This window comes from Rhipicephalus sanguineus, chromosome 8 (assembly GCF_013339695.2).
Source record: "Rhipicephalus sanguineus isolate Rsan-2018 chromosome 8, BIME_Rsan_1.4, whole genome shotgun sequence".
Lineage (NCBI taxonomy): Eukaryota > Metazoa > Arthropoda > Arachnida > Ixodida > Ixodidae > Rhipicephalus > Rhipicephalus sanguineus.
In genome coordinates this window covers 77343262-77370547 of record NC_051183.1, presented here as the reverse complement: position 1 = coordinate 77370547, position 27286 = coordinate 77343262, and the positions used below count along the sequence as shown (strand labels likewise).

General features: G+C 45.3%; 2 protein-coding genes across 4 annotated transcripts in view; one reads left to right on the top strand and one right to left on the bottom strand.

Moving 5' to 3' along the window:
• Positions 1–2068: 2068 nt before the first annotated feature.
• LOC119402829 (zinc finger protein 2-like) lies at positions 2069–6215 on the bottom strand. Its single transcript, XM_037669891.2, has 3 exons — positions 6108–6215; positions 4197–4359; positions 2069–3195 (listed from the first exon to the last, which is right to left on the bottom strand). The coding sequence occupies exons 1-3, from the start codon at positions 6151–6153 to the stop codon at positions 2772–2774; spliced, it is 633 nt and encodes a 210-aa protein (XP_037525819.1). The 5' UTR covers positions 6154–6215; the 3' UTR covers positions 2069–2771.
• Positions 6216–10920: 4705 nt separating this feature from the next.
• Positions 10921–27286, top strand: part of LOC119402122 (zinc finger protein 502) — a 75647-nt gene continuing 59281 nt past the window's right edge. For all 3 annotated transcript variants that reach the window (XM_049418508.1, XM_037669243.2, XM_049418507.1), the window contains exon 1: positions 10921–10975. In XM_049418508.1, coding sequence (XP_049274465.1) covers positions 10969–10975 — 7 coding nt within the window. In that variant the 5' untranslated portion in view covers positions 10921–10968. The remainder of the gene's footprint in view (positions 10976–27286) is intronic.

The following is a 27286-nucleotide window of genomic DNA, read 5'->3' as shown; positions in this document are numbered from 1 at the left end:
TGTGCGAATATTCGAAATTTCGAATATTTTATTGCGATAGCAATTATATCGACAGTCTCGGCTGGAAAATGTCCGTCCCCGTCGCCGTCATGCACCGTATATGTATAAGTATGTATATATATATAAAAGCCCCAAAGAAAAATAATTCAGAAAAATGCTTCCGAAGCGCGGAATCGAACCAGGGACCTCTTGCTCCGCAGCGAGTGGCGCTATCCACTACGCCACGAAACGCAGATCCTCCACGTAGCTAACGGCGAGCGTTATATACATACCCTTTACCGCTGGACGGACTCAAGAGACGGCAGGCGATAATAAGCGTTTCCTCATTACCAGCGAGATGGCGCTAGCAGCACGACGGGCGCATTTAAAAGTCGTCGTCGAGCTCACTCGCTTCTTATATTTGCGCAGCGAGAACATTGCCCTTCCGTTGTCTGCTCGCGCGGTTTTCTCGCGGTGAGGGTAAGAGGAATGTTTCATGCTTTCACCGTGATGTCCGCGCTCATGTTACCGAGCGTACGAAAGTCACTCGAGCTGAAGGGACGCCGCTAAACGAACAAACAGAAGATGAGCGCGAACTATCAAGTGTCACAGCTCGACAGTTGAAGCACGCTAGTTTCCTTCGCTGCTTCAGCCGCTTTTGCAACAGGAACGCTGTTCAAACTGAGAGTATCCATTGGCGAGCCTCACTTCGTATAGCATTAATTTCTTGCTATCGCATTCATTGCTTCGCCCTTGCGGCGAAACTGTGACTTTTTTTTTTTCGAATAGTGTTTGCTATTCGATTCGATTCGCACTGGAATTTTACTATTCGAACTATTCGAACTTCCCAAAAACAAATACAGTCAACGTCCAATTGAAAGTGACCCCTTCAGATTTTCAATATGCTTTACCTCATTACACTCAAGTATTGCGGCGAAGCTGCCCTTCAAACTCTCTTACGGTTGAACTTAGCCAAGAGACAGTCAACATCCGATTGAAAATGGTCCCTAGATTTTCAATATGCTTCACCTGATTACACTCTCGTATTGCGGCAAAGATGCCTTTCAAGCTCCGTTGCAGTCGAACTTAGCCAAGACACATCGTCCGATTAAATGTGACCCCTTCAGATTTTCAATATGCTTCACCTCATCACACCGCGGTATTGCGGTGAAGCTGCCTTTCAAGCTCCGCTACGGTCGCCACTGTATTAACTCAAGAAAACGCTGGTTCCAACTTGGAGATGAAAGATGTGGCAGAGGTGGGGGCTCAATTAATGCTGTTTTGGAAGTGAAATTTGGACAGGAAGTCCGAAAAATCAGAAGCTGAAGCTTTTTAGCATCCAAAATTTCAGACGTTCTTATATGTCGACGTCTACAAGGTAGATTTGGAACTCCGTACTTGAAGGGAGCACACCCTTGTCCGCCACATCAGTTGGGCTTCCACAGAAGTTGAAAGAGGAGGAGAGGCTGAGGAAATGGCATCTTTGCCTACCACGTGTGAAGTGTTGTCGGCAACACTTTGGTTGCACCAAATCATGTACATAAATAGCATTCGGCCTCTACATTGCCTCATTCTTGATAAGACAACTATGAAACACCATCCCGCCAGCACTTCATCAACCTAGTGAAAAGAAACATTTTCATGTTGCTATCTCATAAGAATATGCTTAGGAATCCTCTCTAACTTTTTTTCTGCAATTACACTTCGAAATATTCGAAAAATATTCTAGAAATATTCGAGAAATACTCGAAAAATATTCGATTTGCACTCACACTCCAATATTCAAATTCACTTCGCACCCGAAATTTTGCTATTCGCACAGCTCTAGTTAAAACGATAACAAAAAAAAAATGCAGAGTCCTTCCACGACTGTGAAGATGGAAACCAGGAAAGCCTGTGGCTGCACATTCTGTGGCAGTGGCTTCACGTCGCCTCCCGCCCGTTCCCACTTCTGTGTGCGTTGGCGCTCATTCAATTCCTGCTCTCCTTCCTCCGAGCGAATGACACACGTCTTCCCCAGAGCGAGTCCAAAGGGCAACTGTTGATAACAGCACTAGCCCGATCTCTAGGTCATGAGACAAAGGGGCGCAACAATTGGTGGGAAGTGCCAACTTTAAGTATCACAACACTGGTGAAAGAGGCATTGGCGGCGGCAAGGGGCACCGAAAAATTGTTGTTCTACACATCATTTTGTCCGCGGGCGCAATCCGCCAGAACCTAGCCATATGCAGATCCACTGCAAACACGACATATATGTTCACAGTCGCATCAGTCGCAGAAGGGATTGTCTGACACTCCAATGAGGAAGGAACATGTTTTTTGAAAGGGACCACTATGGTGCAGCACAGTAAAGTTGAGTCCCAGCGAGAAAGACGTGATGAAATCTGCAGCAATGGGTTTGTTCATCGATGGGTCCAGTCTACGGAGGCATTTCAAGATAGACCTGTTCCTCCCCGAAGTTTTTGTGTAGGTGTGACCAGGCAAATGGGCCTCGCGCCATCTGTCCTTGACAGGGGTATTGGAACACGCCTCGGTTCCCTCCTGGGCTGAGCAGGTGGCATCCTCAGCGAGACTGTTACTAACGATGCCACAATTGCCATTGTATCCCACCACTGTAACCTCAGAGTGGCTTGCATGTATCTGTAATTTCAGCTGGGCCAGTTCGTATGAATCCATTGTTAGTACATCGTTAAATGAGTACACAAACACACAAGAAAGGCAACGGCTTGTTTGCGTCCTTACCTTTCTTCTGCGTTAGCGTCTCTATTTCGCGCTGCACTTACAATGCGTTTTCAGCTTGACGTTGTTGGCGAGGATCTTGCTGCAGTAGGTGCAGCCATGTGCACCTTGCGCTGGTGTTTCTTTACCCTGGCGAGCTGAGTGAAAGACTGGTGGCACTGACTGCACTGGTACAGCCGCTTGCCCGTGTGTGTCGGCAGATGGTTCTGCAGGTTCACCTTCTGGGAGTACGTCTTGTCGCAGTAGGGGCAGGCGTGCTTGCGTGCATCTTCCGAGTGTGCCAACTTCTTGTGTCGGCGCAGGTTCGGTGAGCCGTAGAAGCGCTGGCTGCATTCACTGCACTCAAATGGCTTCTCCGCAGCGTGCGTTCGCATGTGTGCCTTTAGTCCATCAGCCCGGCGGAACGCTTTCTGGCAGATGTCACAGGCAAATGGGCACTCGCCCGTGTGGGTCCACTCGTGCCTGGTTATGTTGGTCCTGGGTGTGGGTGGGGAGAGACGTGTAAAAGCTCATTAGCGTTTCTGCCAACCTGTGAACTTTATTTCGTAAGCATGCGCTTAAGCCGGACTACATCTTAACCCACTTACATTGGATTTATAATTTATATTGAACGATTTAGCACCGCCGTCAGCTAAGGTCTTACTGCAGCCCGATCTGGCTACCTTACATGTTTGTTGTCAGTCGACTAGTTGCACGAAGTATTCAGGCAGATAATTCTCGCATCGTTTGTCATCAGATCTTCACCTTATCAAAAGGTCATTAAGGAACAAGTTACCGACATGCAACCGTTCCGTACGTCACCAAGCTCTGCTCACTGGAGTCAACATGACATTTTCCTACGCTCAAGCCTGCAAATGGCCTCTCAAGCATTCATTCGTGTTGGTGTGTTTTGTCATCCTCATTAGCCTCACTACGACGACCCCTTCCCAGGTGTCAAGGTTTTAAAACAATACTTTACCATGTTGCAAATGGGAGTGAGGACACAGTTGCTTTTGAGAGAATTGAATCTGCCCCCACTGTCAGCCTTTCGACCTATACCACTTAAGAACCGACCACAGTCACTTGAGTCCGAATGAACCCATCTGTGGCATGCCTTTCTTCTTCAGCACAGCACTGGTCAGCCAAGTGAGCTTGTGTCAAGAAGGCTAATTAGAAGAGGAAAAGCTTGTAACGAAAGAGGGGACAAGCCATGATGTCTCTCACAACCCCCGAAATAATGTAGTGGAGTCCTCAGCATTGTTTTGTAGCCCACACCATCTTGGAATTAATTGGGGAAAGTTACCAAAACTGAAAATGCGGTTTTCAGAAAATTGATTTCTTGGCTGCTTCTCACACTGCAAAAACTTCATTTCCCCTTGCCATAATGCATAAGCTTGATAGAACAGGAGGACAATTCTGAACTGCAGAAGTTTAACTAATTAAAGATGGCTGAATTAACAGTGTGTTAGTGTGGCAGTAAGTAGTAAAAACCGACTCACTTATTGTAACTGGTGTAGGGGCAGTAAGAGCACTGGTGCTTGCCTTCCCGTTTCTCTTTGTGCGAGGTCTGGGAATGCTGATCCAGATGTGCAGCCGTTGGGAACGTGTCTCCACATACGTCGCAGTAGAACACACCGCACTGGGTGGTGGCGGGGTTCTCGCCTGGAGCAAACAAACAACATTGCAACGCTAATGCAAAACCTTGCAATGGCCACTTCCGAAACTTGTGCTATGTCATAAAGCCTGTTTGATTTGCGTGCACCACTCTGAACCGGTTCACAGCAGTGCATCAGAAGTTTAGAAATTGTGCAGTTTGAGTTCAGCAGTGTGGGTACAACACGAAACTAAAGATGAATGGCTAGCCAGCCAACGGTGTGAAGGCCTTATAAGTTGTCTGCATAATGTGCATAAGGCTGGCCATTGTGAGAAGCACTTCATTGCTTCATTTTCATTTTTGCATCCGTCCACTACGAAGTTTTTTTTTGTTTTTTTTTCTGACTCTACCAGCTTGGGGGCAAGGTCTGCGGTTAAACTTGCTGGACACAAGGGCCTTTGCAAGCATGCACCAGAAGATTGTCACAAAACTAACTGTGCTATGGGGAGTGATCGCAGAAACTGCCTTGTCAGGGTTGACAAAGCACTGCTATTTAAAGACTGCTTTCGCTATTCATTTTGTCTGTCCGCTTGACAAGGAAATCATCTCTTGCCAAGGAGCGAATCAAACCGTAGTGACAACATTGACATCGAGAAGACAGAGCATCCAGTGTCGCAAGGGCACTCTTGACTGCGATCAGATTGGGTCAGAGTTGATTGCAGTTTCAAACTAATCCGGATCGATTTTAGCCAATGCATCGGTTTGGCACGGAGACTGCGATATCTTCGTCGGGACTGGGGGACTGTGTAGCATAAGCTGACCCGCATCGAGTGGCTTCCACTGGCGTCATCAAAATCGCCATGTTGGTGCACTGCATGGTAGGACGCAAGGTTTGTGATGTTGCGTTTGAGGTTATCATTATGTCACTTGCAGGCTCTTTTGTTATTGACACACAGAGGCCAATAACATTGTGGCCACAACCAGTGGCCCCCCTCCTGAAGTTTTTTTGCCATGGCATACAGAGCACAAAATGACATTCGACCACATCAGCCTTTCCGACCCCCACTTATGATCAAGGATATGCCACCCCTCACCCCCCTCCCAAAAAAAATTTCTGCCTACGCCCCCTGCGCATCGTTATGAAACAGGTTAACTGCAATGTAATTACGCTGCCTTGGGGAAAGTTACCAAAACTGATAAATGGGTGGATACCTCCACATTCAATCAGAACAAGGCTTCGTCGCTTCCTTATTAGCTTCCCCACAGCATGTTCATTGTTCTTCTTCTTTACCGAATCTCGCTTTATAACTACGCGTTCTAAGGCAACCCGACCTCGCTTCAAACAGTACGTGCAAGCTATACGGGCACTTTTGATCGTGATCAGGGCCGATCGGGATTAGGCTCGATACGGATCAGGTGCTGCCACACGATTCCTTTTAATCGCGATCAGACCTGATCGGATTCAAGACGATCGCAATATGTGCATCGCTATCTGGCTCCCAGATCGCTACTTAAACGCACAGCGGCAAGCTCGGTCTGGGCCGTGTACCAGCAATCATTGTTGATCGCGATCAAAAAATCCGGTCCGGATTGGCCCTGATCGCATCAGAAGTGCCCGCGTGACACCAATATAATCTGGATCGCTCCTAATCGCGGTCAACAGTGGCCACACGAGAAGGGGAATGGATAAAAAGTTCGTTTCTTTGTTGATATTGGTCAATGTGTTGTTCATGTGGTTCATAGCACAGTGCGCGGAACATCGGATGCGAATGTTAAACATGTGAAGCGGCGGGCCACAAAATGTAGAATAACTCACCGTCATCTTCTTTGCCGTCTCTGTCACCATTTGTTGCCTCATCCATGGCAGTGTTTCCTTATTTTGTATCTCCGCAGCGCAGTCGGTGCTTGCCGTGCCGCCGTGCTTGCCCGCCACTCAATGCCTCACCTTCCCTAACTCAAATTTTAAAATTCCCTAGATGTCATGTGCTGTCTCTGGCCTAGGGGCCCCAGGTCGCCGTCGCAGACGCCTCCTGGCCTCCTCTCTTCTCGCCGCGGCATTGGCGGTGAGTGTTGACATGTGCAGGCGGCACAACAAATATATTTGTTGTGCATAGCGCGATGCCGGCGACGTGTGCCGCTTATGGACTTCCCGAGGCGTGCCCGGCAGCAACATTCATTTCTTCCGCTTCCCATCGGTGAAACGCGATCGTCAGCGCCGTGAAGCGTGGATCAGAGCTGTGAGGCGACAGAATGAAGACGGCAGTCCGTGGCAGCTTTCGGAACATATAAGACTGTGCGAAAAACACTTCGTTAAAGGTATGTGTGCTAATTATATGTTATAATAGGTGTTTTACGTGGAGAGCATGTCACGTTTCCTGCAGGGCGCGGAACAAGAGTGCCCTTTTGTGTCCGTCTCGGCGCACAGCAGCTCAGTAGCGAGGAAGCTCGCGCTACGGCTTTTCTTTCTACGATAGCCAGAAAGGGAGTGTCTAGCTCTAGACGTAACGGTAGGAGCCGTTGCAGTTACGTCTGGACGTAAGAACATATACCTACCAAATGACTTACCGAACCGATTGGCTCTAGTGGCGCAGCGGCTAAAACGTGTCGTGCTCCGAACTGCGAGGACGTTGGCTCGAACCTCGCTGCTGATTTTTTTTTTTTTTTTTGTCGCAGAAGGTGTTGCAGAAGTCTGTTGCCAGAGAAGCGCGACGCGGCTCGTGGGTTAACGTGCGCCGACGCCTGCCCGCAGGCGCGCGGGCTAAACAGCGCGTGGCCGCGACAGCGCGTGACGGAGACCCTGCCAACCAGACATTGAGCGTTAGCGAAATGGCCGCACTCGCGAAGCGAGGGCGAAGCCACTATTAGTTTTCCGCGCCCGCAGGGCGCAGAGGGCCTTCACTGAGCAACAGGAAAATAATGTACTCACGTTCGTGGAAAACCACATCTGGACTAAAGTCCCTAGATGTTTCCCTGCTCTGCAACAGGGAAAAATCTAGGGACTTTAATCTGGACGTAACGATAGCGGTGACTACACTTATGTCTGGACGTAACCCTAGCCACAGCCTTCTACGATATCTTTTCTGCATTTGTTTTGAAATGACGACAACAGCAAAGTGTTGCCAAGTGCCCTTTGGTTCGCTTCGGTCTCAACATATAATTACGCTGTTGTTTACATTGGTGTCTTCAGAAAAGTCGCTGTAAACCTCCGCTAGAGCATAATGAATGCAGTTTCGTTGCTCGTCATTCATCAACATTTAGCGGTTCGTTTCTGTCGTCAAAGCACATTCGTTGTTCAGCGAAAAAGAAAGAAAAAATCCACGTATCTTGACTGTTGATGTGCCTGCCGCGCACCGATTCATAAATCTTGCGGCGTTTTGCTTATGTTAGCGAAGTTTCAATGTGCGTGCTTTTTTCTAGTCAATCACCGTAGTGTGATGTTCACGGATTTTGCAGGTTCGCCGTCCAACTCGCCCAGGCACCCCGATTTCGTGCCATCTCTGTTTGTCTACACCGATGTGTTTAAGAAAAAGGATGCCTTTCAGCGCTTCTCACGCATGGCAGCACGAACAAGACGACGCGATAAACACCGACCTGGTACGTTTTCTGGAAGGGAACGCAGCATGACGATCGAGTGTGCGCTTGCATAAGAAAACACCAGCTTTTGTACACGGTCTACTTATCTTTAACTACCCTCCGTCACTGCTTTAGTAGCTGTCAAATATGTCAAAGGAATCTTGTGAAGTGTGGTTATGTGTACTTTTTGGGACAAGAGTTCAGACTGCATGAGGTGAACACTCCATTTTTTATCGTTATATTGTACTTCTAAGCACTTTCAGGTATAAGCATCTCGTTTAAACTGTACGGTGTTTGAAGTAGTGCCAGCGTTTATTTCCGTCGCAAATTTTTTGCTTCACTGATTTGCTTCTTTCACAACTTCAGCTGTTTCAGTAACGCCAGTCAAACCAAAACAAGACCCTGGGGCAGCTGACACCTCTTCAGGATGTGCGCCTTGAAATCCTAGACTACAACACTTTTATGCAAGTATTCCAGTGCAGTTACACCTACCAAATTATTTCCTCAGGTGAAGAAAATTCTGTGGAGGTGGAACAGTCAGATAACGGCTATTCTGAGACCACAGGTGAGAATTTTGTAAGCTTAGTCCCCCTAAAATGCGACATGACCTGCTATAGTCAGTGGCAGGTGCATACCTTGGGCTGTTTGTGCATGTGGTGCAAGCCTACGGCACATTTCCTATTGCTGGCTAACAGACGCAACTCTGAGCTCGTTGGAAACACTCATTTTTTTGTTGGTGGAGTGTTTACAAAGGTGAGGAAGAAGTTTAAGTAATGAATAGAACATGATCAACTTGCAACTATATTTTTTATTTGGAAAAACATAATTGTTTACATAGGTACACACAACAAAATTAGCCAAAAAAAAACAGCGAGACATGACAACAAAAAAGCATTGCAACCGAACACTGGCACAGACAAAAAAGCGACACCTGTGTTAGCCTACCGTCCAACACCCCGAGTGATGTTGAGTCTAAGTACCTCAACAGCATGTATATCTGCGAGTCAGTACATGCTGTGCGCATTTATTACACGTTGTCTCCCTCATTTGGTGGCAGTGCAGTGGAAGAAAGCTGTTTGTAACACAATAACACAAATTTACTCGCACTAGAGCAAACTACTGCAGCTTGCATGGTAGACAGAAGGCTGGAACCTTGCATGATGCCTGGGAAGCTTACTGCGACTACTGAGATAGGGTTGCACGACAACTTTCAACAGGAGTTGTTTTTCAAAGTTGTCGTCGCTGGTTCTTACCCGTATCCTCGTTAAAGGCCAGCTGCTACACTGAATGCTCTTGCAGGGCATGTGCTGGAGGGATGAGCGGTGTTATAACGTAGGAACACCATGCGCACCAGCTAGTAGTTGCACAGTGCTTCAATGCTAGTGTCTATGTCCATTATGAAGCCAAACCTCCCCCATCTAACAGGACAGGAGGTACCCACAGAGCAGTCGCATATTTTTCGGGACTACAACTGCCATAGAAAACTGGTCACAACTTGATTTTGAAAAAAAAAAAAAGAGTAAGTGATTACCAGTAATCAACTACAAGAAAATGCAACCAAGTGACCCAGAACATTACAGTTTCAAAAAGTAATAGACTATATTTCAAGATCACAAGAAGATGTAACTGATTACAAGTAATCGATTACTGGTAATGCGTTATGTACAAGTCTCCTGTCTAGCCACCTTCATCTTATATTTCATCTATGCTGTTTTTATATCTTTTTTTGTTATTCACTTTTACTCTCCAATGTGTATATGATTCTCATTGGTAATAAAGACGTTAAAGGGATTGTCTACCGTCCTTCATCGCTTTTCTGTTTTGTACCGCAATCGAAAGCATACAGTCTGAAGTGTCCAGCCTTGCAACGGTTTCTCTGGAAAGTGAGTAGAAATTTTTAAAACAAAATTTTTCGATCTGCGTTCGGTCTTCTTCCATTGGTGTGAAACATGCCCACAACACTGGTTGGCGGACGCGATGACGATTGTACTGCCGGTAAAAATTAAAACCGAAAGCACATGCGATTTCTGTAGGATTACTTTATTTTCACTAAACACTAATGTAATTAATGTAACAGCCGTCTTCAGCGCGCTAGCGGTTAAATGAAGCCTTATTATACGATTACAGAGCACTTGTTTTGCTGTAATCGCAGTCTATGCGTTTATTTTAGCACTGCTTCTGCAATCCACGCCAAGTTGATTCATCAAAAAGAGATGATAAATGCACGCCTTCATGGCACAACACATGTGAGACATCCTAACAATAATACAGCGGCACGGGTACGACCAGCACGGAGGACCGCATGGCAAAACGCATGAGTTGAAGCAGACGAAATCGAAGGCGGCGCTGCAAGGAGCGCCACTGGGCACCTTTCTGGACGCGTGAAAAAAAAAAGCAAAAAATTGCTCTCTGACGCAACCGAAAGCTACCTCAAGTGTGTAAAATACAATTTCAAGTTATACATGTGAGTTTTTATGCAAAATGAGTCTACCTGCGAGGATTTCTTGTCCTACCAGTAGATTGAACCTCATCGCCGTTGGGTGACGCTAGCGGTCATTCTTTCACTATATTCAACATCAAATTAAAAATATAATTCCTTTTTAATGGGACAAAAGCATGCTCGTTGCCGCCGATATGACGAACAATCTTCTCATTTGCACCACAATCAGAAAAATTTTTTCCGAGCGTTTAAGTTTGAAAGCTAGTTGTTGACACGTGTGCTCTGCGATTCGTCATGCGAAAGCATGGTGTCGCATTTTTAATAATGTTCAAGGTACTATGTACATCATTTGATGCCTCATGCATTTTTGCATATTGCAAAAGCAGGCAGCCAGGAGAGACCTTTGTCAACTTCCCAAAGAGCTTTACCGGGTCAGATGGCAACAGTGCCGGTGTTGGATCATACTGCCGCTTTCTCTTCCGGCTCCACTCAAAAATAATTTCAGAAAGTGGCACATTTCCTTCTAGCTTCTTGGCTGAAAAGACAGAAGAAAAGAATAAACTTGTTTCTTTCAGTGACGCACTGCATCAATAAATCTGTCTGTCTTTCCAGAAACAACAAGTTCAGAAAGACCACAGAACATGCAGAAAGCTTCATCCAAGGGATGTCAGGTATGATGACTATCTCATGCATGAAACCTTTGCATGAGTATCCATTATCATGTCTGACAAGATTGCCTTGGCCCTTTACAAGACCTTCGCCCATAGCTACTTAGCGGCTCTGTTGCCTTGTGCAAAGGACACTGGAGAGAACATGTCAAATTGTACTGCTAGTAAGTTGTACTTAGAGCTCCATGTTTTCGGATAAATCTGAAAAAAATCTGGTAAACACTCGCTGGCAAAATTTTTGACAATTCGAATTTATCCAATAAACACCAATTTTAACAGTAAACAGGACCCTGTTCCGCTCTTTATCAAAAGGGCATGTTCTAAGTGTTCATTGATACATCGGCCGGTTTCGCCAATATAAACTTTAGCTCACATCGCCAGTATCTCATACACCACACCCATCACACATTTAACGAAGGGCATGTCGTGCATGGAGCAAAACATGTCAATGTACAACGCACGTAGGGCCCCCGGGAGCACGAGACGACATCTTGATATACGGTCCCCTGGCTGCACTGGGGCACGCCAGACAACATTGAATGTGCGAACCTCGTAAAGTATGCTTGCATCTATTACAACAAGCTTTAAGGTTGTAAGACCCACAAACGTAGACGTTTTGTGTTCAAGTATTTGTGTTTTTGTGCATATGTGTTTGGTGTTAAAACCTTCCAGGCAACTAAAATATCATTAGTGTGTTCAGATATCATTTCAGCTAGGTTATTGAACTATTGAGAATATACTGCAAAATTAAACTGAATTTCAGAGAATTGGGGATTTACAAAAGATAAACTCTAGAAAACATGGAGCCCTGGTTATATTATAGTCAATTTCAGCCTAAGAAAAAATGTCTGCTCCGCACGCGGCCATCACTATCCCTCCCTCAGATAATTTGCATAAGTGCTCTGTGTTCTAGCACTTACTCATTTTCATAACGTCAAGCACTTCTCAAGTGTTTACGAATAATCGACTCCCATACAGACACAGGTTTCTGTCATTGGTTTTAGGTCAGAAACATGAACGTCCTCGTAAATTTCGTCAGAGCTTCTGGCATTGCTGCTCCACCAGACCTAATGCTCTAGGTAATGACGATGAGCCTTGTAACTAGGGATGGGCGAATAGTAAATTTGAGGTTCGAAGCGAATCCGAAGCGAATAGTGATTTGGCCGAATAATTTCGAATCAAATAGTTCGAATAGTACCCACCACATATTATTAAGAAAGATGAGCATTTTGGTCATGACCCTTGCTCAATATTTTTAAGAATTGGAACTAGGTATGAGTGAATGTCACTTTTTTGTTTTGAAATGAAGTGGAAGAAACCTTGAATAGTATCAAAGTTTGAATAGCAGTATGGTGCAAGTTATAAGTGGTACAACACGGTACAATTTAAAGGCTACTGTACTTAGCGCATATAAGCCCACGTAACACGCTTTTAAACTTAAAAAAATATGTACTCTTAAGGGGAGATGCGGGTCGAAAAACGCGAGTTTTCTGAAAAATTATCGATTTTTTGTTTTCACCTGTTTTGTTAAGATTAGTACCTCTACTGTTCTGAAAAAAAAAATCAATGTCGAGACTTAACTGGAAATGCTTTAAAATTGCGTCTAAAGAGCACAAGGTGGCTGTCAAAAGGCCGAAAGTGTGACATCTTCGAGCACCTTGCCGCTGATAATGCGCCGCCGCTCGCCATTGTCGACCGAATGAGGCGAAGAGCCGTGCCTCACTCTTCAAATAGCGATGGTTTCCCGTGCTGCTGCAGCGCAAGAAATAATAAAGAGAAGCACGCTTTTGCCGCCTTTTTCGAGCGCCGCGACTGGCTTTAAATCACGTGGTACGGATCGGGAGCCGCCGTTGGCCGCTGCGCGCGTGTGTGCTGTGAAGCCTACTTGCAGGATCCGTGTCTCGTCGAGCAGCGCAGCTGAACAGCGCTTTTCTCGAGTGCTTATCCGTTATGGATGAAGAAAGCCGTAGGAAGCGCTGTCACCGGCCTCTGAAGTTTCACGTGGCGCACAAATTTCGAGGACGTTGGCGCAAATCAAAGCCGAACACTCAAACCACGAAAAGATCGTCTGCTGCCGCAAGGCGTAGTGGCAGTGGCGCCGATGCGTCCGACGAGTTTGCCGCGGCATTCGAATATGTGAGTGCCTCCCAGAAAAAGATCGGACTCTTCGAAGACGAAGAAAAATCACAGGACGACGAGTCTTCGTTGATTGCTGATATGACAGCACTGAACATGTTGGTTTAATCGAGGGCACTCCAGTTTTGAACGTGTTCTGGAAGAGCTTGGCGTGCTCCTGCCTCATGATCTGGTTGCTCTTGGCACATCACGGGACAGCACACGCCAGAAAAAAAATGTCTCAAAAACTAACAGGAGAAGCAAGGGCTCGTCGGCGTGCGCTGAAGAAAAAATCTCTTGTCAAAGAGTCAGCCTGAAAGAGCCGTGAGGGCGAAACCTATGGTGCTGGCGCATTTTAATGGAAGTGGCCACTACAAGGAGGATTGTTCTTTCTTGTGTACAAATTTTGTGGCATTCAATGACATCTTTGATAAATAAACATGCAATTTGGTCTTTAAAACTCGTTTTTCTCAAAACACAAATTTTGCCATTTTTGCCAATGTGCCCCTCCTTTTTCGGGTACTTCTGGTGCTCAGATCTGCATGAAATTTTTTCCAAATTTTTTCCAAAGTACGAGAAATGCAATTATCTTGTTCAAGTTTCAATATTCTTATTATATAATAAAAAAAAGTCATGTAAACTTTTACTAGGGTAGGAGAAGTATGAACTTCCCGCGTTAAAATTTTTCATGTCTAGTACATATTTTGTATGGACTTCCTAATTAGTTATTTGCATTTCACACTTTATTTGAAACATTATGAACTATCAATTGTAAAAAATTATTGAAGTTTAGGTCTGAAAAGAGGGGGGGCAAGAGGCTTAAGTTTTTCGCTTTGTCATGTTGCAGAACTAAAAGTATGCAACTTGCAAGAAAAACTAATTATATATTTGAAATCAGCATAAAAAGTTCTGTAATCAACTCAAGTTTCATTGCTCTAGGGTGAATATTAAAAAAAAGTGTCTTCGAGTAGCATCTCCCCTTAACCTTGAAGTGTGGCTTCGCGGCAGTGCAGATTTCTCTTGGATAGGTGGTTTCACGGTACAGCAATCCGATGCTGCAGTGAAACCACTTTTACAGGGGGTTATATGCGGTCAAACATATATTCGTTCATTTCGAAGACTTCAAAATTTCGAATAATCTAAATTCGTATCGAAGCAAATTAGAATACTTTAATATTCCTTTGAATATTCGAAACGCCCGAATATTCGCCCATGTCTACTTTTAAGTCTTAATGTGCGTAAAAGTATTTACATTAGCCGGAAAAGAAACACTTAGGGTTCGACCAGAAACCGGCTAGTACAACTGTTTTTCACAGGTGAAGGACAAGGAATCCTTGGTGGGCGGAGCTTACATTCTCTATTCGGTTGTACGGTGCGATCAACAATAGGTGTGTGCAAATATTTGAGACATGCAAATATAAAACTCAATTCAGCCCGTTTTGATTTGGCCTTTAAATCCAATCACCGCTATTCGTAAACGAATGTTTTACAGCGAAAGCTGTTATCACATGACAACAGCATGGGGTAGCTGTTCGCCGCCATCACCGGCGTCCATAACCACTATCGTGCGAAATAAGAAAAAAATGAAATAAAAAATATCCAGGAGCGGTTGGGATTTGAACCAGAGCACTCTGCGTGAATGGCGGGTATTCTACCACAGAGCCACGCTGGTGCTTGAAACTCCTTTGCAAAAAGACCCATACAGGCGTCATGTTGGGCAAGGAATCCCATTAACATGTGTAATATAGTGTAGCAGAAGAGTAAAATAGCAAACAGGCATCACACAGTGCTAATTGCGCAACAAGTGTGTGGTTTAAAGCTTACCACCCACTGCAATGTGCTCAACCATAATTCTTCATTGTCATCAGCCACATGCAGCATCAACAAAGTGTGCATAATGCCTTACGTATGTGTAGTGGCTACCTCGCTTATCCACAGAAAGACGAATAATGGCATAGTGGGTGCTTCCCTACTTCACAAAAAATTATTTTTGGCGTAGTGGATACCTTGCATGTGTACTTGTATTAGCTTCCCCAAGAGAGTTTAGAAAGGCTGCTCTTCTAGCTTTTGCTGTGACTGTGCTGCGCACTCCGAGCAGGCCTGGCATTTTTTGTACTAGCTTACGAATGTTTCAAAATGCAACCTTTGAGGCAAAGTACATAGACATGAGTCACAGTGAAACTATCGGATGCACATGTCGTCTGCTTAGGTGCTGTTTGAAGGCCAATAACTGAGAACAGAAGGCCGCTAGCTAGAAAACCGTACCATTATCAGGCCAGCAGCTTTGCAAATATTCGTTCAGATTAGTTCAGTTAGCCTTTAATGCATCATTTGAGCTCGAAAATTGATCCTTTTGAAATTATTTGAGTTTTCCCCGTTGCATGTGTCCAGACGAGCCTACCAATGACCTGCACTCAAGAAACCCAGACACAGGAAGTTGTTGAGAAGTCCGGGACTGAGCTTCCAGAGGCGCCCTCGAATTGCAGGACGCGTAAGTGCGGTTTGTTTCAGCGAATGTTCGCCTGGCACTTGTGACATTGGGAGAACAAAGAACAGGTTTAGACGCTTGGCACCCAAGAACTGTCTGTAGAGATGGCCCTAGAGCAGGGGTTCTCAACATACTTGAAAGTAAAAGGTTGCGCAAAAAAAAAAAAAAAAAAAACCATGTTCACAGGGAAGGGTATGGGGACAAGCGCCTATGTAGACCTTTCTACTTAGTTGCGGAAAGGTCTACATAGGTGAAATGTTGCATAAATGATAGAGCGAGGGAGCGTCTGCTAAAGGTGAAGGAAAAGGGAAAAAAACTAATTTAGCCGGACATTGTAATGCAGGCACGTGTGATCCTTGACTGTATGAGATTAAGATTATAGGAAGACGTGATAATATGAATGCACGGTTGGTACTTCAAGCTTTTGCTATAACACGGAGGGCAACTACTTGTGTTAGTTATCGTTCCACCAGCCTGCACAGTCAAAAAAAGATGCTTCTGTCCGCAGCGGTGCCATAGCAATTATGGCACTTGGCTGCTGGCTCGAAGGTCACGGGTTCAATCCCGGCCGCAGCGGTCGTATTTCAATGGAGGCGAAATGCTAGAGGCACGTGTATTGTGCGATGTCAGTGCACGTTAAAGAGCACCAGATGGTTGAAATTTCCGGAGCCCGCCACTACGGCGTCTCTCCTAATCATATCTTGGTTTTTGGGACGTAAACCGCCGAATATTGTTATTAGAAGGTGTTTCTGGCTGCGAATGTGTTGTTAGCACCTTATTCTTGGTTTATGTGCATGTGACTTTGGTGTAACATTTTTTTATTTATTGAGTGGTTCCACCCATGAATAAACAATGTGAGTTTGCGCTTGTCCCCATACCCTTCAATACAAACGTGTCCTTCTTCGCGCAACCTTTTACTTTCTAGTATATTCAACACACTAGGCCAACAACGAGTTTTAGTTGGTGTTCTCAAATTGGTTTCCGTGGAACCCTGGAGTTTTGCAAAATGTGTTTTGGAGTTTTGCGAGTGGTCAGAACGAATGCATACCTGCCAACTCTCCCGATTCGACCAGAAGACTCTTGATTTGTGACCAGTCTTCCCGATTGGATGGGCGCGGCCATAAACCTCCCTATAAACAGCCCTAACCCCACCTGAAGTGGAACTAACGAAGGACAGCTGTTCTAAAAATTTGCTTGCCTTGAGGAACCCCAAGTGCTTTCTGAGAGTATGTTCCCTCTACCCACTGATGTAAAGGAAGGGGAAGGCCGCTGTGTTTGTGTGTGGCCTTGGTTATTTACAGTTAGGCATGTCATCTTTATCTCTATGATGAGCTTTAGATAACATCATACTGCAGCACACGCCAGTCAGCTTTGTCGTGCACTGATATGCGGCGAAGTGCAGTTAGTCTGGGAAGGGGCTACTGGATTTCACGGGCCATAGCACATTCTGCCCTGCGCGTATGTAATAACAGCACATGCGCACTGTGGTTATGAGCGCTGGTATGAATGCAGGCATCTGAAAACATTACTGCAATTCTTCAGAGCCGTATAATGTTGCAGCGGCCATGAGAAGCAAAAAAAAAAATAGACGCGTGTGTGTGAGTTTTCTTTTTGTTGCGAATAAGAGATTCTGTGTTAGTTGTAAGTTCCGTTGCACAGGTTTTGAAGCATCGTGTGCAACTGAAAAGACCTCTTGCATGAGTAGCCCAATTTTGTCCACTGCAGGTGACTGTGGTATGACCACAGATCTGACATTCTACTGCAAGGAGTGTGGTGGCACATTTGTGACAGCTATGCGACTGTATAGTCATCAGCGTGCCTCGCACCAAAATGCCTCACTCAAAAAGGATGGTAGGCTCATTTACAAGTGCTCCTACTGCTCCTATTCCAACTACAACAAGTGAGACAGTGTTTCGTTTCCCTATGTTGTGAAAGAAGTGACAGTCAAACCCATGTGTATTGAATTGTTTGCTATGTCGAACATTCCTGGCATCCCCTTCGTAATCCCATGCAAGATTATAGTATTGTACCACACGTACAGACTCTGAGACGGGGTCCGGTAAAAATAATATATCAATCTGATCGGTAAATAACATTGAAATTCTTTAAAATAGTTTCCTCAGGCATCAATACACAGTTTTCAACACCATTCCCACACTTCAAAGGCTCCCTGAAAGTCTGCTGCCGTGACATCTACTAGAGAATGAGACAGCCTGTGGGATGGCAGGCACTCCGTCGAAACGTTCACCTTACAGGCTTCTCTGGAGTATTGGGACCATGAATAAGTCTTCTGGGCTTAGGTCAGGGCTGATGCAGACCTGATGTTCTTCCTGTTCTCAAAGCTCAAGAGGAACGTGAAAGGTCATCATTTCGACGGTGTTCCCACCATCCAACGGGCTGTCTCATTCTCTGGTAGAGGCCGTGGCAGCTGGCTTTCAGAGAGCCTTTGCAGTGTGGGAATCGTTTGGTATTGAGGGTATTGTTGATTGTTGCTATTGTGTATTGATGCCTGAGGAAACTATATTGAAGAATTTAAATAATATGTACCGATTGGATCTTTAAATTTTTTTTACCCGACCCAGTCTCAATACTTCATGAACAGACCCTGTATATCGAAATTCTTTTATTTGAATAACCTCTGCATTTTTTAGACTTAGTATTAAATGTCCATTAGATCGGGTACTAAATATGAAAGGAATGTGCCAAGGGCATTTTGCAACTCACAAACAGTGACTGGGTGCCGTCTTTCCATGACGGCTGTGGACGTCAATTGTAAATAAGTTTCCATTCTGTTAAGGCAGAGTTTGCTCACCCTCATGTTACTACCTATATACAAGAGTGACTATGCTTGATTTCTACTTTGTTTGGTAGTTTTTGATGTCACTTCTACGCAAATTTTCTACCTACATTGAACAACAAGTGTGCATTAGGACTGCACGAATGCTTACTTATGAATCATCACTGTGTTTTGGCATTGTTTTCTGCTCGTTGTTTAATTTGAAGCATGGGATAATTTAGTTGAGTTTGACGGTTCTGTCACATTCAGTCACAGGAGGTGAACTGTACAATATTCTTCTATGCTTCTGCTGTATATATCTTTTTGCCACATAAGTGCATGAATAGCAGTATAGAAAATGCGTATGTATGCTACAGTGGGAACAAACAAAATTTGCCATACTTCCTGCCTCGAATGTTATTCTCATTTTATAATGGGCCCGGGCAGTCTTACAAATTTTTAACGGTAGAGCTGTTTAAACGGAAGTAAATTCCTGGGGATACGTCGTCCCCCCCACTTTTTAGCCCAGCTGCAAGAGTCAAGCCTGACGAGAGGGAGGGCATGGGCAAAGCTAAATGGATGAGAGGGACGCTTAATGTAGCGAGTTGAGCCTGATGGAGAAAGGGTAGCAATGTGGAGAGGGTGAAGCTCAGTAGAGCACGTGGTGTGGAGAGGAGAGAGCAGGGGTGTAATGGGCAGTGCCGGTGAAAGGAGACGACCAATAGTAGCACGTGCTTGAGTACTGGTGAGAGAGGCGGGAGGGCACGCCGAGTGTTGGCGAAAGCGGAGGGAAGGAGCGCTGGTGCGACCAGCTCCTCTGTTTAGTCAGCCTTGACGATCTGAAGTCAGTTGAAGATGCACATATTGTGTTGCAAGCTGATGCACTAACAATCTCTCCACACTCCCACACAGGTCTTGTCACGCAGCGCACGAACAGATTCACGGGGTCAAGCACGCGTATTGCAAGTTGTGCGCCAAGCGCTTCAGCAGCATCGAAGACTTCGAGACGCACAAACGCATCATACACGCAGAGGAAAGGGCTTTCAAGTGCGATGAGTGTGGTCAACGCTTCAAGTATTTGAGCAGCCTCAGGCGCCACGAGAAGTCACATTCGGCGGATGCCGTAAGGCATGCCTGTCCATTGTGTCAAAAAAAGTCTCGCGATCGGAATCAACTCAAGCGTCACATGCGGAGGCATACAGGCGAGCGGCCCTTTCAGTGCAGCCATTGCAACCAGAGCTTCACCCGGCTGAGTGGTTTCAGGAAGCACGAACGCACAAAGCATGCACCCTAGCACCCATGCGACTGACTGCACTGTGACTGGGCCTCATCAACAACTTCAAAGTGTAGGAGCACCTCTGTGTGGTCTACTTTGGGCTTATAATGGCTGCTGATGACAAGGAAGAGAAACCATCAATGCAGACGCAGAAGTTGGGGTTAAGAAGCTTGGATATGCAAACTAGACAATGCATAGTGACAAGGCCTCGTCAAGAACTTGAAGGTATAGGAACGCATCTGTGGTCTCCACTTTTGGGCCTAAAATGACTGCCAATGACAAGGAAGAGAGAAATCAGCGATGTAGACATTGAAGTCAGAGTGAAAAGGCTAGGATATGTGCACTAGATGACATATATCCTAGGCCAGACGCACATCCTAGTTGTGATTAGACGATGGATAGTGGGCAGTGTTTCTCATTGATGTTGCGGTACGGCAGAATGACACAGAGGACCCAGTCGAAGTGCATTGCGCGACCATCACGAGCTTGTGCACTGGAAGCATACATGAGAGCTTGACCAGCATCTTCGTTTTGTGTGTCCGCGAGTTCTGAAGACTGGTACGCTTGCAACCATGGTGCTCACAGGTGCAAACGACACCTTAGGGGCAGCTCCTGTCCCACAGAATCCCAAGCTGGCAAAAATGGCTGAACCAGCAACAGACAAAATGGCACACCTGTGTCATTTAGGTATGTTGTGTTTGTGCACTGCATGCAAAATGGCAGCTAAATGTGTGACAGTTTACAAGTGTCCCATTGCAAATAATAAAGACAATGGCAACAGACTGATGCTCGTGTGACATATCACACCAAACTTGCAATTCCAAAGCAAAAGCATATGATGCTTCTAAAAGACGGCAGGATGACGAATGCTTTTAGCTAAAGAAGTAACTGCAGAGATTGTGTTTATTTTCAGAACTACTTTCTGTAGGCACCTCAATGTAATTTCCATGACAGAGTGTATATAAAGGTAGAAGGTATTGAAAAAATTGTATTGCGCAAAAATAGAGTGCAGCCACATTTCAATTCCTTACGTAATACACACCTGGCATTCTTCGCAATCGTAGGAAAACGGGAATGCCAATGTATTTGTGTTGAGGGAATTTTTGAAGAAACGCTTATATCTTCGGAAATAAGCTTCACCACCTACGGAAATAATAAACATATCTTAGTGGGAACTCCTCAAGGTATGCAAGTAATGGGCTGGTGTAGGGAGTAGAATAGCCTAGCCAAAAAATGTATAGTTGACGTCTTACAGGCCTTGAACTTGGGTGAGGCACTCCAGTAAGTGAGAAAAAATTGGCCGCGTATCTGCGTGCTTCGCTGCAAGTGTCGTCAAAAGATGATAGTCTTCTGCAGGCCGTACTACACGAGTCCTCCTCTTCTATGTTGAATCGCCGCATCTGGCTGGCTGGCATTGATAAAGTAGAGGAGGTGCTGCGTGAGTTATGGACGCCATCTGCCAGTGGAGTCGGGAGACATGAGCTTGTGCAGAACCCAGGGCCACTGCCAGGTGGCAGCACCATATTGTCGGAGAGGGCTTTTTCGTTCATAGCGTCGCATTATCAGCGCAGCCTAAGAAACACTAGGGTCTTTAGAATTGCGTATCTATGTATTTTCTAGTAAAGGAACGCACCACCTAATACTTACGTATTGATGTTGCGCCTCAGGTGTGCGTAGTATTTGCTTTTTGATCGACAGTGTTCACAAGTATGAACGCAGCTGCCAGTTCAAGATGGCTGGGCGTTCAGCAAGTGCTTAAACTTTGGCTGGTTCGCTGAATTGTGTGACAGACAGACAGACCAAAATTTCTGCATTGAAGTATCCCAAGAAAGACTATCGTCTTCAAAAGAAACCACACATAAATGCCCATGGGTGTTTGCTGCATTTCACCCCATCAAATGCAAACATTTCAAGGAAGGGGGCGGGAGATTGAACCCCCGAACCCCCTCACTAGCTCCACCAATGTCACGTTACATAGACACCTCAGATTCGCATGAGCTGGTTTTCTACAGTACAGACACCCATAGGCATGTGCACAGGGCCGCCCCCTAGTGATGCAGAACTATCGATGGTACTATCGATACTATCGATGGTGATAAATACTATCGATAGCACTATCGATAGTAAAAAATTCGATGGTACTATCGATAGTATAAAATCAACAGCGCGAACTCATTGCAGAATAAACTTGGTTCCCCGCACGCATGGTACATATATATAGTGGAGCCGGGGGAGCAGACTGAAGGGCAAGAAGCTTGTGTTCTTCACCTGAGTGCTTTGCTGACACATGATCCTAAAGTCAAGCTATTCAGCTGGAGCGGAAAGGAAGCCGTTACATGTGGCGGCTTCAAATTTATATTGAATTTTATGATTGCACAATGAAAAAAAATATCATGAACTAAGTTAGTTAATTGTAAGGTGTAACTGGTTGATTCTCGATGTGAATTTATTGATGGACATATTCCACCATTTTCACTGCAGAAATAATTTATTTCTCTCGCCAAAAATTGCTCATAATTTAAGTGAAGCTGATAGTAGGCTATCACAAATATTTTGGCAATATGGCCGGGCAGCAACAGCATCATTATTCACACCACTGTCGATAATATTGTCACGTGGTTGTGACGGTGAAGAATGCTGCAGCAAGACGAGGAAATACAGAGCTCTTTATTTGGACGATCTTTTGTCAGTCGTCGAAGCTTCAGCGTTATCGCTGGTGCTCTCGTAAGCTCTCGAATGAACTTGACTATTCGCGTCGGGCACGTGATCTTAACAGAATGATCTCAAACAATCGTGAAGCTTCTCAAATAATACGGCGCGGTCTGTGTCAAATGTTACTAATAGTCTTTGTGGGTGAGACCCAAATACATCAAAACAATGCAATAAACACGCGTGGCAGTAATATCGCTAGTAATATTAAGCATGGTACTACTGATTGCACTATCGATAGTTTGTCGACACTATCGATAGTTTGAAAAAAAACTATCGATGCTGTCGATAGGTCAATTTACCGATAGTTCTGCATCACTACCGCCCCCCCCCTAATCACCTAAGAGGTGGGCGCAAAATCTGCCCCGTACATTGACCGTTCTAGTCACCTAAGAAGGGGGGGGGGCGCAAAATCTACCCCATACATCGACGTAGTAGGGTGGGGGGGGCGCTGCGATGAACCTTCGCCCCCCCCCCCCTGATGGGGAACCCTGCGCACGCCTATGCAGACACCTGTATGCTGCATTGACTACTGTATTACTACATTGCACCAGCATGCTTGCACTATGCCATTACTGTCACCAGGGAAGGTACAGGGAAATCGTGAACAAATCCTGCTCCTTTTAAAATGATCGGCACGGTTCAGAGGTCACGAGATCGAATCCCAGCTGCAGTTCGATGTAGGCAAAATGCTAGAGTTCTGTGTGCTTAGGCTTTGGTGCACATTAAAAAACCCCAAGTGGGTGAAATTTATGGAGCTCTTCACTACAGCATCTCTCATAATCGCACCATGGTGTTGGGACGTAAACACCCAACAGTACATATTATTAGCATGGTTTAGAGGACACCACTGTTGCACTGTTAAAATGCACGGCATGGTGCACAAGCCTGCGAACTATGGTGGTGCAGGTGATTCTTAAACGTACCTATAATAAATCAGTACAGAGATAATCAATGTTGATGAATATTTGTATTGTCAAAAATTTGTACAACAAGGACAACAGCAATGAGCACGTCAAAACGAAACATTAAGCACAGAGAGTAAGAGGGAATTGAGGTGCAAAGTTGGTTTTTTTCATTAGTCACAACAAAACTAAGAAAATGTCATGACCAGCCGTTCCTGGGAAAGACGCAGCTTCACTTCGGCAGCCGCCCTCCGACACGAGTCCTGAAAAGTGCAGTAGCAAGAGCTGTTTTCACCGAACCACTGGCACACATGCAAGTTTCAGTCTATCGCCTGTCTTCCGTAGCAGAAGTGAAACTTAATTATATTGTCACGCGTGTTTATTTTGATGTATTCGGGCTTCACCCACGAAGACTGTTAGCAACGCTCAGTGCAGACCGTGCCACGGTGTTTGAGAAGCTTCGCGATTGTTTACGATTAAGATTGCACGCAGGATGCGAATAGTCAAGTTTATTCAAGAGCTTACACGGGCGCCAGCGATAACAATGGAAGGTTCAATGGCTGATGTATAAAAGGCGACGCGTTCCACCGATCACCACATTACCGACGGCTGACGCCCTCTTCGCCGCTATCAGTTTACAGTGTGAATTGCTTGTACCTTGAATTTTTATTTTCCAGGCACAAGTTCGCCCAAATAAAAAGTTTAGTCTTGAACATGCCGATTGCTGCCTTCATCAACGTCGCGACCACGTGACAGCTAGTATTGACATAGCAGATAAATATGCTTTGATATATTGAGATTATGAATACATGCTGTACTATGTACAGTACCCATGGAATGAAATGCAAAAATTTACGGCGAAGTAATGCACACACTTTTGTTTCCAGCGTCTACATTTTGTGTCATAACGGAGCAATTTGCATCAGAGCCAACATAACCTTTAGCAGCCAGATTTGCAGCGACATGATGCGTTTATCATGAGCAGTTGCATCATAGATGTCATTATACTAAAAAGACAATGTCGTATTTCAATGTGTGGGTACTTTACAGGACGTATAAACCTTTTCAACGTAGAGGAGGATCCCCTCCTTTCTTGGCTGTTGCACGGGAGTACAAAAGCCGACGTCGCAGCCTCAGCAGTGCAATTTTGGGGTGGTCACGCTTATCAACAACGGCCCAGAGAGGATTAAGGCGGCGCCCAAAGAGCCTTCGTTGACAAGGTGCATAAAAAGTTGCATCATTACGTTGACTGTTCATTATGACCAAGGATTATGACAAAGCTTGTTACAGTGAGGTATAAAATAATACCAGGGAAACAGAAGTTGAGTTTCATTCATTTCCCTGGTTCCCTTTCTTAAACAGAACAATCAGCACCACCTTTTCCCCTGGCTTAATTTATCTCCCTTGTACGCTAACAACCAAAATGAAGCTGAGCTGAAGGTTTACGTGGGGCAATCAAATGCGGCCAAAGGAGGTGCTTCTCAATTACATGCACTTTTCCTACTAGAGTAACAAAAAGCAAAGGTATTGTGGGGCAACCCACCAGACTTACCATCACCAGACTCGCCAGACTTGGCAAGATAGTGCAGCAACTTTTGGTGCTTCATGACCAAGGGTACAATTTACTGAAATAAAGCAAAAACTAACAAATATATGTATTTAAGAGTAGTGACAAAGCAATTCGTACAGTGCATTGAAACGGACACTGTTGGATTTGTCTTCTTGAAAATTTCGAATACTCATCCACCCATATTACCGTTGGTGACGCAGAAGGTTCTCAAAGCCTTAGTCCTCAGTTCATGAATAAAAACTTAGAAGACGCTTGAGCTTCACCTTCAAGAGTAATGCGCGATAGCATAATCGAGCTCCGTTAACATTGCCTTCTCAATCACTAGCCTGGCTTCGCATCTCGGTGGACACCTCAACCGTGCCGCAAGAACAGTAACGTCTGTCTGCGTAACATTGGCCATTTCAAGCTATCCTAGAATGGCTACTGTAAGTACAGTTGCGAAGTGCCCACTACGGCGTAATTCCTCCTTTTGCAAATTAAGGTAAACCGTGCGTCCATAGGGCCACACTTGCACCTGTGCAAATGCACGCTTTGTTGATGCTGTTACTGATGGTGGTCTGAAAGCTTTGTAATTGGTGGGCCTTTAAACCACCCACTCACCCGCCACAGTGGTCTAGTGGTTACGCTACTCGACTGCTGACCCGAAGGTCGCGGGATCGAATCCCGGCCACGTCAGCCATATTTTCGATAGAGGAGAAAATGCTTGAGGCCCGTGTCAGATTTAGGAACACATTAAACCCCAGGTGGTCAAAATATCCGGAGCCCTCCACTACAGCGTCCCTCATAATCATGTCATGGTTTTGGGACGTTAAACACCAACAGTTATTATTAAACCACTCACTCATTGCGCAACTGGCATGGTGGGACACCTGGCTCGATTCTACGCTTCTGCCATGCAATTCAACTCCTTGCACTATATGCCATTAGTATAGGGTGTTCTTGCGAAACAGTTTCAAACACTGGCGTGGCTCTGTGGTAAGAACACATGCTCACCACACGGAAGGCCTAGGTTCGACTCCGCCTTGGACCGATGGTTTTTATTATTTGCTTAATCGCGATTTTTCGCTCACAGGCAATGATGCCGACACTGGATTTTTGCAAACGAGCTCTTTAACGCTGTTGCGTTAATACCCCTGTCACGTGGGCAAACTTAAGCGTGCATTGAGCAAGTGCACAGAGTCACTTTGGTAGTGTGTTGCTACACATGAAAGAGAAGATTACTTTCAAAATGGTGGAGCCAACGCGCACACACTGAGAAAATTAACAATTGACTGAAAGTTTATCCTTTGAACTTGCACCATAAGGTACTGGTTGTGGAAGAGTAAGCAGAGGATGGGAAAAATACAAAAAAGAATGTTACACGGTGAAGCCTACCATGTGTACAAAACATATCGGTCGCATTCCGTAAACAAGAGAGGCAGACAAGCGCTCTCAGTTTGCGGAACCTGCGACTTGACTCTCACAAACATCTTACAAACTGTACTGATGAGCATAAAGTAAGAGCGCTCAGCAGAGCCACAGAACCTCGACACACTGCATCATGACAAGCTTTATGGACCAGCGTCATTGCCATCGTGTATAGACCTTTTCACAGGAGAGAAAAAACCGCCTCCATGCTGGGCTGCGCGCAGAAGTACAAAGGCTGACGTCACAGCCTCGGCAGTGCATTGGGGGGGGGGGGGGTCACGCCTATTTAGCGCAGCCCAAGGAGAACTATGGCGGCGCCCAGGGAGCCGTCTGTGAAAAGGTCTATAGGCTTCTCTCTCACTGCTCTTGGACAGACGAATTGCCAACGGCATGCAGCGTATCGTGCGATGGTTTCCTTGAATCCAAAATGGAATGTTAAATTGTTTCTCTATTTTGAGAAGTTGTGTATCGGTGGGACAAATGGAGATCGTGTCGCATTTGTTCTTGAACGATTTGAGAACCCTTTGCCCTCCACCCACCAGCTCCATCAAGCCCGATATCTGTGGAACCCCGTTTGAGGACCCCTGAAACATGATTCACTTAACAATCTGGAGGACATTACATTCGACGTTAAAATGACAAAAAAAAATGCAACGTATATGTTCTTTTGTCCCTTCACAGTTGCATTAGTCACAGGATGGATCGTTTGACACTCCAATGATGAAGAAAGAACGTGCCTTCATGAAAGAGACCTTTCAAGATAGATGTGTTCCTCCACGATGTTCTTGTGTTGGTGTGAGCAGGCAAACGGTTCTCGCACCATCTGTTCTTTACAAGGGTATTGAAAAAGCATCAGTTCCCTCGTGGGCTGAGGGGGCGGGATCCTCAGCAAGATCGTTGCCAACTGTGCCAAAATTGCAGTTGTAGCCCGCCACTGTTACCTCAGAGTGGCTGACACCGAAGTGCACTTTCAGAAGTTGGTAAGCTTGGCTACTTAATAAATGGTAATAAATTACTAATACAGCATAAAACAAGTACGCAAACGCACAAGAAAAATAACGACACAAT

Coding starts and splice junctions, on each gene's coding strand:
- LOC119402829 (XM_037669891.2), bottom strand. CDS start 6,153: ATGGATGAGGCAACAAATGGTGACAGAGACGGCAAAGAAGATGACG. Junction 4,360..6,107: donor AGACGGCAAAGAAGATGACG/GTGAGTTATTCT, acceptor TGTTTGCTCCAG/GCGAGAACCCCGCCACCACC. Junction 3,196..4,196: donor CCCTACACCAGTTACAATAA/GTGAGTCGGTTT, acceptor ACCCACACCCAG/GACCAACATAACCAGGCACG.